Source organism: Platalea leucorodia (genome assembly GCF_965183815.1).
Source record: "Platalea leucorodia genome assembly, chromosome: 1".
In the NCBI taxonomy this organism is placed as follows: Eukaryota; Metazoa; Chordata; class Aves; order Pelecaniformes; family Threskiornithidae; genus Platalea; species Platalea leucorodia.
Window position 1 is genome coordinate 115,738,062 of NC_138823.1, and position 13,809 is coordinate 115,751,870.

General features: G+C 45.2%; 1 protein-coding gene across 1 annotated transcript in view; it reads left to right on the forward strand.

The window, feature by feature from the left end:
* EEPD1 (endonuclease/exonuclease/phosphatase family domain containing 1) overlaps positions 1–13,809 on the forward strand; it is a 67,290-nt gene that overhangs the window by 49,272 nt on the left and 4,209 nt on the right. The window contains exons 3-5 of the mRNA XM_082304070.1: positions 6,705–6,815; positions 10,131–10,265; positions 11,586–11,718. Coding sequence (XP_082160196.1) covers positions 6,705–6,815; positions 10,131–10,265; positions 11,586–11,718 — 379 coding nt within the window. The remainder of the gene's footprint in view (positions 1–6,704; positions 6,816–10,130; positions 10,266–11,585; positions 11,719–13,809) is intronic.

Here is a 13,809-nt window from a genome sequence, read left to right on the forward strand (position 1 = left end):
TTGCCTATGCATAGTTGGGCTTCAAAAATGAGCCTTTCTCATCCTGTCTGCTCTGAGGAGCTCAGTCCCAGAGGTTTCCTTTTTTAAGTATTAAGCTTAGAAGTGGTCTGTGCAGCAAAGGCAGGAGTTCAGGTCGCCACATGGCTCCCGGGCAGTGAGGCTGCTGTACGGTAAATTTTGCTCTCTGGTCCGTAACATGGTGCCTGGAGCAGTCATTTAGGAGCTGAGAATCTGATCCCCAGAGGAAGGAAATCCTTCCTCCGTGGGTGTCTGTCTGAATTACTGGGATGCTCCTTAAGAAGCAGAAGCAGCACGTTTACCAGGAAAAAATGAGTCCTGCTCGAGCTGATGAAACAGCCGTAGGTGCCTGTGTTCAGATGGACTTGGGACCCCAATATGCATGCATGTTAGTGCAACAAATGAGCTCTGTATGTCCGTAGCGTGCAAGGCACATACGGGTGATGACTGTGCCTATAGGGGCTGTATTATCTCTGGAGAAAGACACTGGTTGAGGATTTGGCTGTGCTGAAGGGCTCTGCCTCGATTTTGCTGCTCGCAATGAGTTTATAGAGCTCTTTGAAGGATGTGTTAGATAATGTTTGTGAGGATGGCAAGGATTTATTCGATCATCAATCTGGGTCTTGTGGTTTAGCTCTAGGAACAACAAAACCAGTACATAAAGGATGGGAAGGTGTTGCCCCAGGTCTCGATGACCCAGTGCAAGCAGGACACGCTAGCATTGCAGAAGGGGCAGAGAAGCTTTCCAGGAGTAATTCTGTGGCTGATGCACTTTCAGTAGATTGGTTCCTTATCTTTATTTTTCTTTCATCCTAGAATTTTTCTCCTGAACTTTATAATTTTTTTTATTATTTCTTCAGCTCTAACTTCATTGTAGAATTATGTACAATTATGTACAAGAGGGAGAAGTAGAAAACTTTTTCCAACACGACTGTGTAGATATGGCTGAGACTGAGACTGATTCCCTGGAGGGGGGTTGTTCTGCTTTGAAAACACTCATAATATTATCTGTCTATCAGACCCCCATCCGCCTGCCAAGTTTTATTTGTCTTTATGTAATATCAATACTTGAACAACACAAGCAATAAATATTATGCAATCTTTAATGAAGTATTCCTAGAAGGGACTAGTTGAATGGGCATGTGAAAATTGTTATATCTTAACCTAGGGCCACCCCAGCTTTCCCTCATATTATTTATATGGTTCCTCTGAATAGAGTTTGTGAGTGCATCCCCCAGGCCAGTGGATGCATCTATTTCTTGTGTGTGTATTTTTTGGCTACTTTTGCAAACGGGAAAGGGATACACTTGAGGGAAAGGCAAACAAGCAATGAAGGCCTGAGATAACACTGTTGTCAGTGGGAAATGGGATCCAATGTTGAGTCTGTTTCAGGCTTTAGCCACAGTAATGCTTCCTTCCCTGCCGTTACATTTGGGTATAGGAGAATCCAGATGTAAATGAAAAGCCTGATGTTCCTCTGTGTCCCCTTCCGCAGTTGCTCCTGCCTGTGGGAAGTGGATGCGGCGTTGTTGGGCTGCAGAAGTGCGCTGAGCATCCTGGCCCCGCTGCGTCTTGCGTCCCCTCTTGACTTGCCTTGCACTGCCACGCGTGGCTGCACCAGGACGATAGTCCTGAAGTTTTTGACCTTTTCCTTACCTCTACCTCAATAGGCAGTTCAGGATAATACAACACCCACGAATCTCTCCACCCCCTAACTCTGCCTCTTCCTCCTTGCAAATGTGATCTAACAAAACGCTCTTCTTCTGGAGCATCGGTGTCAAATCAGGATGCTTTACTTGAAAACCAAAGCTATTGATTTCAAGTTCTCAGAAATATTTTTAACTTTTCTGCTCCCAGCTTTCCAGGTCAGGCTTCATTCGGGTGCACCAACTGTAGCTGTGTCCTGTACGTGGTAGATTGGATTAAGATTACGGGTATTCGAGTCTGCTTTTTCAATTGCAAATAAAAGTACAGTCCACTGGGATGAACAAAGAAAAGAAAGGATAATGTGCAATTAATTCCAGGAACGTGATTTTTAGCTTATACAATACCCAGTGATGGAGCAGGGAAGGCATATATATATTAACGGATGGACTGAAAAAGAGCAGTGCCAGATGGTCTCATGAAGCCACTGTCAATTTTGTTGTATCTTCTGTCGGAAATATATTAGATCCTGTTTGAGGATGGGAGTTTTATTGGAGAGGAACAGCCCTTACCTTGGTGTTTTCCAGCCCATGACTTGCAGATTCCTGCAGTCCATGAACTACTACTAAGAGGTCCCTCAAAAATAACAGGAAAGTGAACCCACTACCAGAAGACTTAAATTCTTCTTGCACAGGTACAGTTTTCTACTTCAAGATCTATCCAGGATCTACAATTTGAAAAAAGGTCATGAATTTTGACCTAATAATATAGTTTAACATCTTTTTTTGCTGGTCAGGGTCTCCTTTTCAACTATTGGAAGCTCCCACATTTGAACTCCAAGTCTCTTTCACCATGACGATGTCAAATCTTTACTAATATGACACCTCAACATAGCTGAAATGATAAGGAATAGATAGAAGTTTCGTATGCATCTCTGGTACTCATTAAAGCTGCTCCCTCTAGTGCCTGTTAAAAATAAAGGCACTGTGTATATGTGACATTTAGAAATGGAATATTCCCTAGCTTTCATCTCTCCTCTTGGTTAAGAGGAACCAAAATCACCTTTGCTTTGATGAAGTAAGTTGTTGTTTACCTTTACTGCAGTGCCCTTTTGGCCTGAAAGCTTCTGTGGTAATTAACCAAAAGGGACAGTTAATTGCTTTGAGTGCCTTTCTAAAGTTCAGGTGATGATTACAGTACTGAGACACCGTGCCATAACAACAGGCTCACCCTGGAAGCTCCTCCTCTCCTCGCTCTCCTTACTGCCTCCGCTCTGACTCCAGATCTGAAATGGAAGCGTCCTCCAAAGAGGAATCACTGGCTGATAAGAAACATGTAATTTATTAAGCCCTAAGACATGGATTTCCTGGGTCACATTTAGTTTCCTCAGGGTTTAGGAGTAGCGCACCCTCTTTTCAAGCAAAAGATGCTCACCTCAAGGGAGGTCACTGGCTCAGCGTGGTCCCCAGTGCTGGTATTACAGGAGTAACACTTGACAGGCAAAGATGTTCAGCGCAAAGTGGTGTCGTCATCTGGAAAACATGACCCTGCTGTGCCTGGTTTGGGACTGGCTGCACAAATAGCACCCCAAAAGAAAACAAAGATTAACCACGTCATCCTGAACAAGAGGTGGGGAGATCTGCTCGTGGGCTACTGCAGGGTGCTCGCTGGCAGCTCTCCTAATGTGCAGAGTTACTGCGTTGGAAGAGATTTAACTAATGCACAAATTAGATGCTCTTAGATGCTCTTGCTGGCAGTGCTTGGAGTGTCTCGGGGAGGCAGGTAGGTGTGTTAGGGAGTCTGTAACTCCCTTAATGATCTCCAGCACATGCCAGCCCAGCATATGTTCTTCTCCCTGCTTCCAAATTAGTCCAAGACCCTTTGCCTTCCCCTTGCCAGTCCCTCCTCAAATGTGCATTCCCCCAGCTTCTTCCAACTGCCCTCTGTTCTTTTCCAGTGTCAGTCATAAGCTCATTCCTGTACCAGTCTCTGCTTCTTGAGGGGCTGGGAGCCATAGGCACCGGCTCCTTATCAGGGTGGACAAAGAGCAATTACATCTTTGGATCCTCCCTTCTTGGGAAAATGACGTGTTGCTGATGAGCAAAGGCAACGGGGCTTGTCCCAGTTCCTGGGGTGGTGGCCCTTGTTGGCGCCTTGCACGCCAAATGGGGGCAATGGGCAGGTACCTGGCACAAGGCGGGTTGACCTCCCAAGAGCACAGGCTGCTCTCTGCCTAGAGCATGCCTGGAGCCTGGTGCTGCCGTGTTCCTGCTCCCTGGCAGCACTGCCTATCCCACAAAAACCAGCACCCAGCTGCAAGAGAGACCGCGGTAGCATAGGTGTAATACAGGGCATCCTTGGAAATAAGCCCTGGTGCTGTTGGTATTACGGTATGTGTGTGAGTTTTGACTCGGTATGGGTAGGATTTAATGACGCAGCTGATTGAATTTCAGGAAACTTGCAGTCTGAAAGGCTCTAGAGAAAAACAAAACTAGAACTTTGTTGCTTAGGAGGATTTTGGAAAGAAAAATGTTGTTCTGATTGACTGAGATTTTAATTTCGATTTTTCTTTACCACTTGAAGAACTGCTCCTCAAAGGGATTGGCGTAGCTCTAACTTAGTTTTGCAAAGGAGGAAAGGCATTTTTTTCATTCCCAATGTGGGCTAGAAGCTTGTCTGTATATTTTTACTGTACGAGGGAAAGCGTAATGGTGTTTGATGTTGGGTTTTGTTGGCAGAACAACGTGATATGAGAAATGCCCTTCTCACTTCAGCAAAAAAACGTGACCTAAGCAAGTATGCTGCCACAGCTTCAAAATCTGTGTGCCTGTAAGCCCTGGGAAATGGGCACAGATTAAAGTCAGCTGCTGTAGGCCAAGCTCTGCATTGCTGCAACCGTACCCAGAACGGGCTGATGGCTTTTTTCTGAACAAACCGTGTAATCTTACTTGTCATCTTTTTGTTTGAGCAAAGTTAAATCAAGGCCTTAAAAAAAAAAAAAAATCAATTTGGAGGAAACAAAATATTCAAACTAGTCAACTGCAGATGCCCTTTTTAATAAAGTGGTGGTTTCTGTAGGATTTATTCAGCCCTGTCGTGTACTTTGTGCTGGCTGGACTTTCTAGGCAGCTGCGACCCAGAGATAAGTTAACTCTTTTGTCAGGTTACAGTTGAACTCCTAATTTCAACGTGGTTTTTTTTCTGATTGAACTTATTAAGATGTTAGAAAACTCATTCACCAAATTCACGCTGTTTAAAGTCATCAGAATGACAGCAGGAATGAATAATTGTTGCTGCCGTGATTTATTGTGTTTATTAGGGTAGCAGCTGGCAATCAGTTCAGAGCAGAGCTCTGTTCCCAGGCGGTGCAAACACCCTGCGCGCCTCCTCGTTTAATAAATCGGCCCAGCCCTAGCGCTGCCTGAAGGTATATAACGGGCAATAACGCAGTACGTTACTCTTGAATAGGAAGCCCCAACCAATCTCTGCATTTCAGAAAACCGCTTTAAAAGGTGTGCCAAGCATTTTCGCTTCGGGTATGCAACTAAAATGACTCTCAGCCTTCCAAGGCAAAAAAGGGTTGCTGGGTTGCATATATCTGAGAAGTCAATGCTTATGGCTTCAGCCTCCAGGATGTTGAACTTGCAGACAAGCAGGGTTTGATTTTAACTTTTAAAACGAAAGATAAAATAAACACGAGAATAGCTGTCCCATCATTTTGCTGATACCCACGTAGGAAACACTTATATCCATGCAGTTTATCACTGTAGTTCTTTGAACTGTGTTTGGCATGTCCCACTGCAAAGAGTCGCTGTGTACAGGAGGTTATTGTTTAACTTGAAAATCCTTCTTTGTTAAATTGCTGCCTGATTTGGAGGGACATTCTGGATACAAAATTTTGTCTGAGGGTACTCTTTCACTGTGAAAACCTCTGTGTTTCAACACAGTTTCTCCAGTGTCAGATATAACAAAATGATGCACATTGAAGGTCCCTGTTGCTCTTTCGCAGCGATTACTTTTTACCAGCCCCTCTCCCCGCAGCCGGAGCTGCTGCGTGCAGGCCCTGCTGCACGGCCGGGCGTTCGGCTGCCTCCTGCTTCCAGCCCGAATCTGCCTGGACCTGACATCAGCTGTGCAAAGGGCTGTAGCTCCTCCTATTAAGCTTTATTTTGAAACTCCAGGCAAAAAGTATTCCATATTGTCCGCATCAAGGGGTTTCAGATTCCAGATTTTCCAGGGCATAGGGTTATTTTGTTATTATTATTTTTTATTTCAATCTCAAGGTGTTCCCCAGGTGGACTTGGGGGCTTTCCACGGTGTCCGCAGTTATAGTATCCCTGATCTGTTGGGCATGAGCGCGCAGCCTCTATAGCTCTGCCCGTGTGCTTGAACACGTAAAGGTGTCTGGGTGCTGTGGCTGTACAGCAGTGTCCGGGAAGACTAACGCCTCTGGGGAGCACCAGAAGGATCCGCTGCGCCTGCAAGTCTGCAGCCGATCCCTTCGTGCACGGGGGAGTCCCACGCGTGTGTCCCTGGCGTAAAGTCAGGGGAGCCCTAACCCCAAAACGCCAGCTCCTGAGGTGGCCTACTCCCTTCCTCTGGTGTTGTGCCGGCAGCCTCGGTGTTGGAGCGGGGCCAGCCCCCCAGCGGGGGCTTTCTGCCCCCCGGGAGGGTTCGGCAGCTGCTCGCGGAGCCCCTCCAGGGGTGGGATACAGTGCAGTCAGCATCTTTGGAGGCGGCACAGAGGAAACCCCTTTCCAGTCAAACAAGTAGCTTTGGAGGAAAAAAAAGAGTCTGAGGGAGAAACGTTCTACTCGCAGCATTTGCACTGAGCTATTTTAATTTTTATTTATATCCAAATAATGTCCAATCGGGGGTGAGTCAGCCTGGGATGCGGCCCAGACCACCTCCTTTGCAAGCCTTCAGGGAGGGCAGAGAGACTCCACAGTGTCTCTTACCAATGCCTCGCGACATGCTTTATTTTGCAATTTTTTTAAAACCCTACAAAGCTGATTTTTTTTTTCTCTTTCCTCTCTCTCTAGTTTTGTATGGAGCTGAACCAGCCGACGCTGCCAAACATCCGCAAGTGGAAGGGCCCTAGAGGATGTTGGAAGGGTGTTGTTTCCGAAAAACCCTCGGGACAGCTACACAAGGTACATTAATCCCTAAGTTTGAACTTTGGCTTTGCTTTTTTTTTTCCCCTCTAAGCAAGGACACATTTTGAATCTGTCTAAGGCAAAACATTTTGCAAATCTGTTTTGGCAAGGTTTGCATCTCTTGTTTTTTAAGCTGACTGTTCCTATAGCTTTCGATTTAACTGTGCAATTGATTTTTTGGAAGAATTGTTTTCCTTCGGCCTTGTGGCATGCTTGTGAAGAGGAAGGTGTGTTTGTTTGGCGGAGGTATGGTGGAGAAAAACAGTATAGAAATATAGAAGAAAGGCTACACATTAGGACAAGGAAAGAGTGCTTGGTTTTGCCCCTGGCAGGCTGCAGTACTTCCAGATTTTTTTGTGCTAGTCAGCTGAGCTCGTTCCCTAGCACAGCACCGGCTGGCATTCAGAAGAGCTCCCCATTTTCCTAGTTTGCAAGTGAAGACCCCGCAGAGCAGCCTGCCATCCTCATCTGGAAGAGGAGCTTGTCTCACACGTTCCCCAAAGTGCTCTGCACAGGTGTTGAGAATGCTGCAGACTCCATCTGAAATCGGCACCGTGCTGCACTCTGCTTTTCCCTGCAGCATCTTATGCCGTGGGAATATATATACATACTGCAGTGAGGTACTAATTTATAAGGTGGTGACAGCTGCACCTGCTACCCTTGACAGTATTCAAGGTATAGCTACTTTGGAAAATCTGTCTTTTTTCCCTGTAAGGGTGCTAATGAGATTTCAGAGCAAGGTCTTCCGCGGGCTCGAGCCTGTTGTTGCTGAACGAGATCACTCTCGTGATACAGTTATTGCAGCACGGGTGTTGCTGTGGGGTGGAAGCAGGAACCGAGACCTGTCATGTAATGAATGGTGCCTAGCAGTACATCGGGCTGTCTTCATCTATTCTGAGCACTGTCGTTATTAAAGACGTGGCTGCAGTTGTATCCCGTAATCACGCTGTTCCCTTAATCCAGCTTTTCCAAATCAAGTTGTATCACTGTTCACACCTGAGGCTGTTGTTGGACTCCTATGTTTTGGGCGGTGCAGCCACTTTTGCTGCCCTTCTGAGTAAAACCCAAGAATGGCAACTAACAGGAGAGAGGAGAGAAAAAAAAAAAAAAAACAAACCAACAAAAAAAACCAAAACGCACCACCTGAACAGCACAAGGATTGGACTTTAGCTACCATTAGAAAGACACAAAGGGTCTGAATGTGTCCAAGGTTTAACACAATTCACACTTAATTCTGATGCAGAGTGCAAATCCACTTCGGGTCGTTTTCATTCCTGGCTGGAGTTTTCCTTTGGGATCTCTTGTTAGGCCAGATCATTAAAATAAAACACTGAATTTTAAAAGTTGTGCAAAGTTGTTCCCTCTGCTTTTTCTTTTTTTCCAAGAATTATTAATAATTGTCTCAGAGTTTCTATGTTGAATTCAGAGTTTTTAGTCTATTTTTTCCTGAGCTGTATTTCCAAAGATAATAATGAAAGTTTTGACTATGGGCTTAGTAATTAAAAATCATTATCTACCTTGTTTTACTGGTAAGGATGTAAGGACGAATGGTTCCCAAAATTATGGGAAAAGTCCGTGGCCAAGCTAAGAATAGAAATGGTATCCACTGACTCTTCCTTTTACCTGCTTTAACAGAAATCTGGCTGCGCTGGAGAGCCCTCCGCTAAGCCAAAAAGTCTGCTCTACCCCTCGGGTTAGTTAATGGGTCCATCAGGTTTGAACATTGTGTACAGAAGTGCAGTACAGTGAAGTAAGGCAGTGTCACCCTGAGCACAGAGCATCTTCGGCACAAGCTGATCTTGGGATGCTCTACAGGGCTAAATAATGCAAAACGGTGGATGGTACTTCAGGCTCGTGCTTCCACACGTCACAGATATTTGGCCTTCAACCAAGCAATGGCTTTTGACAACCATGTTGATGTGCAATCTGGAGCCAGGGAATAGCGAACAGCTGTTGACAGCAATTTATTCTTCCACATCTTTTCCTGTAGCAGTTTTCAGACCTCAGACTTCCGACTGGTGGAATGATTTTGTCAGTATTTTAAAGGTGAGTTATCTAAAGGAGCTACCAAAGGATTTTAGCCAACCTTAATACTCTCTTTCAAGGCTCATGGGAAGTCAGCAGAGCAGATAGCACTTGTTTATTGCAGCTGAAATGGAAAAAACTCTTCCTTGCGATGGATTTAACTACCATTTGCTAAGGGAAGTGGGTTTGCATGATACCAAGGAAAATGGCGTCTGGGTGATGGGAGGAGAGGCTGACAGGCTTTGAATTAGATAGCGCTGCTGGTGTGACTGGGATGGGCAGCTTTCTGCAAATGGCAACTCCATCTCCCAAAGTAATTGAAAAAACCTATGCAGGATGATAGAAACAGAGCTGAAAGCAGGAGAGAGCTGAGCACGAAACATTGGAGCTGGAAAAGAGACAGAGAAGATCGACAGGGCTGAAAGGTCTAGACCAGATTTCATGCCAAGAGACTCAAGGAGCCTGGATATTTTTAGCCTGCGGGCGACAGAAATCTGTGAGATGGCATACGCCGTGGGGAGAAGGTGCAACTGTGCGCAGCATCGTCTGCCACAACCCTAGCAGTCGCCCGGTGAGACCACAAGGCACTGAGCTCAGGGTTAGACAAACAGTCCTTATTTTCCTATGGGTAATAAACTATCTCGTTATTGACCACGCTCAGAAGAATCTGATGCCTTGCCTGGGCTCGGAGGAAACGAGGACTGTATCAACCCAAACGCTTGCACAAGAGGCAGCATCTTTATCTTTCACCCCTGCGGCGGTCCTGAACGCGCTCCACCTGTGTAAGATAAAACAGCTTATTAAATTGTTGGCTGGACCGAGCAGTGCTAAAGTTACCTGGGTGTCCGATAGCCAGCGTACAGACGCGAGGGGCTGTGGGTAGCAGAGCAATATGGGTTTTAGTCTGGTGCGCTCAGTTTTCAGTGAAGTCAGTGGAGCTGCCCGGGAGGCGTTCCTCCCACATCTGGTGGGGGTTTTGGCCGGGGTGAGATAAAGAAGCGTTTCCACCTGTTCTCTTTATCTCCTACTGATAGCCTAGGATGCTGTTTCTCCTTTACGCTTGTGCACAGCGAGCTGGGCTTCCTGCAGGCGCCAAGCCCAGATATAAACCTGTATCATCTTTTACCGCCTCTGCAAATTTTGGGAGTGATGTAAACCGCTGCCAACAGAAACAGTGGTACTCAAACTTGCGGGTGAAAGTTTCATCTTGGGGGCTGTGTTTGGGCAGAATGTTTTGGTTTTACCTTCTTACTACTAGCTTTTTTCTTTTTTTTTTTTTAATTCCAGGGAGTTGAATATTCTGGCTTCCTCTGGGATACAACAGCTGGCATTGAACTGAAAGATGCCTCATCTCAGGAGAGTGCACAGACTAACGGCAATGGGAAGCACTCATATCCTCACCCATATCTTGCACATTTCAAGGTAACTGCCATTGCACCAAGAGACCCTTGCAGAGTTTAGCTTTTATTAAAAAAAATTGAGTAAGATGGAAAGAGACGCAATCTTCTAACAGGTAAAAATTTGCATGGGGCTCTAACCCATCTCATCACTTGAGCACTGTCTCACGGCTTGATTATAGAAAGGTGTTTAGTGGGCCTTAATACATATGGCAGATCACCAGAGTCAGTCCTTTCCCTTGGTCCTGTGGGAGCAAATCCTGCTGCAAGGGAGCATTTGGGCACACGAGGGTCAATGGATCTTCAGTAGCATCCACAGCCACCGAGAGTGTGACAGAGTCACAGAGTGTGTCTCCACCGAGAGTGTTACCAGTCACCTTGTTCTGCTTTTACCAAATTAACACAGCAAGGATGAGGTGCGTATCCAGCAGCAGCCAGCCACAGGGCTGTGATTCTTGTCAGTGCCACGAATTGTGAGTGGAGAGGGGTAAATGTAGGCAGAATGGAGACGCATAGAGAGAGAGAGAGAACGCACAGTGCTCCTGAGAGACTCGGGCTGATCTATCTTATATTGCTGGCATACTGCAGAGCTTCCATTTTGAAGCTTTTTCACTAGGCTGAACCCATCTAAAAGAACATCATGCATTTTGGAAACAGTTCTTGTACATATGCTTGAGTGAACGTACAAGCAGAGAGAGCTCGTCTCCGCAGAGGCTGTGATGGAGGGGTCCAGTTTGGGGAACTTGATATCTCTGGTAATGCTTTCAAAGAAACATTAATAAAATAATTATGACTAAATTATTAATAATAATAAATATTAATTAAGAATGTAAATAGGTCAATATTAGGCATAAGTATTACTTGTGCCAAGTGAGTCCCAGAAGGTAAGCAGAAGATTGCAGGGAGCCAACAGCTCCTTTCAAGGTACCTTAAGTTTCTTGGTTAGTCTCTGTGACAGGCAGGGCTAATCACAAGAGAGTAGTAATTAGCCCATGTAATGACCACGACATTATTTGTAGCTTATTAACGACTGTTTTTGCATAAACTGATTTTCATAAGCAGCTGGCTTCTTTCTGCAGCCGTGGTGGAAAGAAGCTGTTTGCTTATGCAAACCAGTTTCCCCAGAACTGAGAGGGTATCACGTTATTGCAGACAAAGCTGCTGAATGCCTTCCTCGTCTCCCTCCCAAAACCAAGACAAACGGAAACACACCACGTATATAGTGAAGTGAGTCCCAGTCACCCAGATTTACTACCGAAAGTACTGGGAACAAGCATGTGGTTTTGCTTCGTGACCTTCCGTGCCCTGTCTGCCTGGCACTGATTTCTCCTCCTTCCTCCCCCAGGTTGGGATGAATGATCTAACGCTGGTTAACCTTCATCTGGCCTTGTCGCCCTCGGCGGGAGAGAATACCGGGAAGAACCACGACAGCCACAAACTGGCAGCCTTTGCACAGACTTTGCAGGAGACCCTGAAAGGTAGGGCAGGGTTTTTTTCTGCCGGCTATCATGCACACGCTGGCCAGTTTATCTAATCAAAAGGAATTTAAAAAAAAAATAATGCGTCTCAGTGCGAGTTTCACAAATATCCTCATCAGCCTCGCGATTGTCTTTACCGGTATTTGTATTTGAACGATGCATAGCATGGCAAATGTGCTTTTCCCTTGCTCGTTGTCTTATAGTCTTTCCTAATTAACACAAAGAGCACAGGGGATCCTACTGGCTTTGGCACCATTTTTTCAAATGAAGTTCATTCTGATTTTATGCTAGTGTAAGAGCAAGTTCAGAAAAAAAAAAAAAAAAAAAAAAAAAAAGACAAGACACCAGGGTTAAGACCCTATTGTAAGTGCTTTGTGGAAATGACACCTACCTGATATCAGAACAAAGCTTAATGGCTTTTTCCCAAAAGAAATAGGTTCTATATATTTACTTTTTGGATAATGGGAAGCACTTTGGAAAACCCAATGCAAATCAGGAGATGGCTGCTAATGAGAAAAGAGACCAAATCCTGCTTTCGTACCTGGGTGTAATATGCGGGATAATTTTGTTGATTTCAAATAAGATGCTCTGGTTTTACACCAGGATGAGGGACACCGGAATTTAGATCTGAACTTGAGCAATGTAAGAGGCAGCTGAATTTCTTTACCTCATTTCTGAGAATTTGCTTCTTACTTTGAAGCTTGAAAATTAAGTTCAATTTTCTATGAAGCAGAACAGCACGTTTCAGATTCTAAATGTTGCTGATCTTGTTATAGGAATAGAAAAATCTAGCCCTTCATTTACTGCTTAACAAAGATGCAAAAGGGCTACAAGGTTATATGCGTGATGATTTTCAGCTTGGCTCAGTTTATCAAGGTTGGTCACTTGGAAGCATTAATATCCCTCTTGTATAACACGAGGTATTTGCAGTTTTTATGTATGTTCTATTGTTTTTCCTCTTGAGCTGCAAGAAGTCAGTCAGAGCTATTTTTAAGTGCTACTGATTTAAGTATTTGTCCACGTACCTTGAAATTGGAAAGGATGAAGGTAAACAAAAGGATTGTTTGTTTAATCCCCAAAGGCTGAACTGAGATACAGATAAATGTGTAGCTCTTCCGAAGTCAACCGAGTTGCATTTCCACTGCATCTAAATTTAGACTGTCGGCGTTAGGGCTTCTCTTTATGTCATGTTTTTATTTTCATATGTCAGGCACATCACTGGAGCATGCTTGTTCTTGGCTTAGTCTTTCACAAAAGAAGAGATTCAGATTCCTCCAAACTTGTGGGATGTAGGTCTTGTTTCCTAAACAAATGGTAGTGCGCACGTGTTACTTTGAAGTACTGAATTACCCTGCCAAAATTAATGTCATGCTTAAAATTACCACCATCCTTCAATTTCTTCCAAATCAATCCATAAAATATGGGTAACAAGAACTGATTTGTCTGTGGGTACTGCAGTAAATTTGAGTTTCTGCTCCCACTTTGCTAACAGACGCCTACTCCGTTATCTTTCATTCTTATGAAGAGACGTGAGCGTCTGAGGAAATTTGGTTACTATCCACAGCCTCCTGTAATACAGAGCACTAGCGTCCCCGTATTTCTCCCATCAGACCAGTGGGCCCCGGTTCCTTTTTCCCCCTCTTTCTTTCCCTTCAGCAGTACTGGAGAGACGCGGTGGCTGTTGGCTGCTCATAGCTAAGTATTTGCAGCAGCCCTTCTGCCTTCTCTCAAGAGCTCCACCAGTTCCTCTTCAGTGTGGTGTCCCGGGGCAGCACACAGATGCTATTTGGGATGTGCTGGTAGTGCTTGGACCCAGGGTGTTTGCTTAGTCGTCTTCTCCCGTCCGGCTTCGCCATATTCCACAGGTTACCAATGCATCGGGCACTAGGCTTAGAAGACTTTTGAGAGGCAGTGGGGAGCCTCTTAGCGGCCGATGTGCCATCACATCCATCTCATCATCTGCTTCTTACTCTCTCCAGGAAGGACTTGGGGGTTTAAGGGTCTGTTTAATTCATGAGGGGACTCATTTGGGGCATGGGAAAGTCAGGGAGAGTGTCCTGCAGGCATCTCTTTGGACTGCCAGGAAGCAAA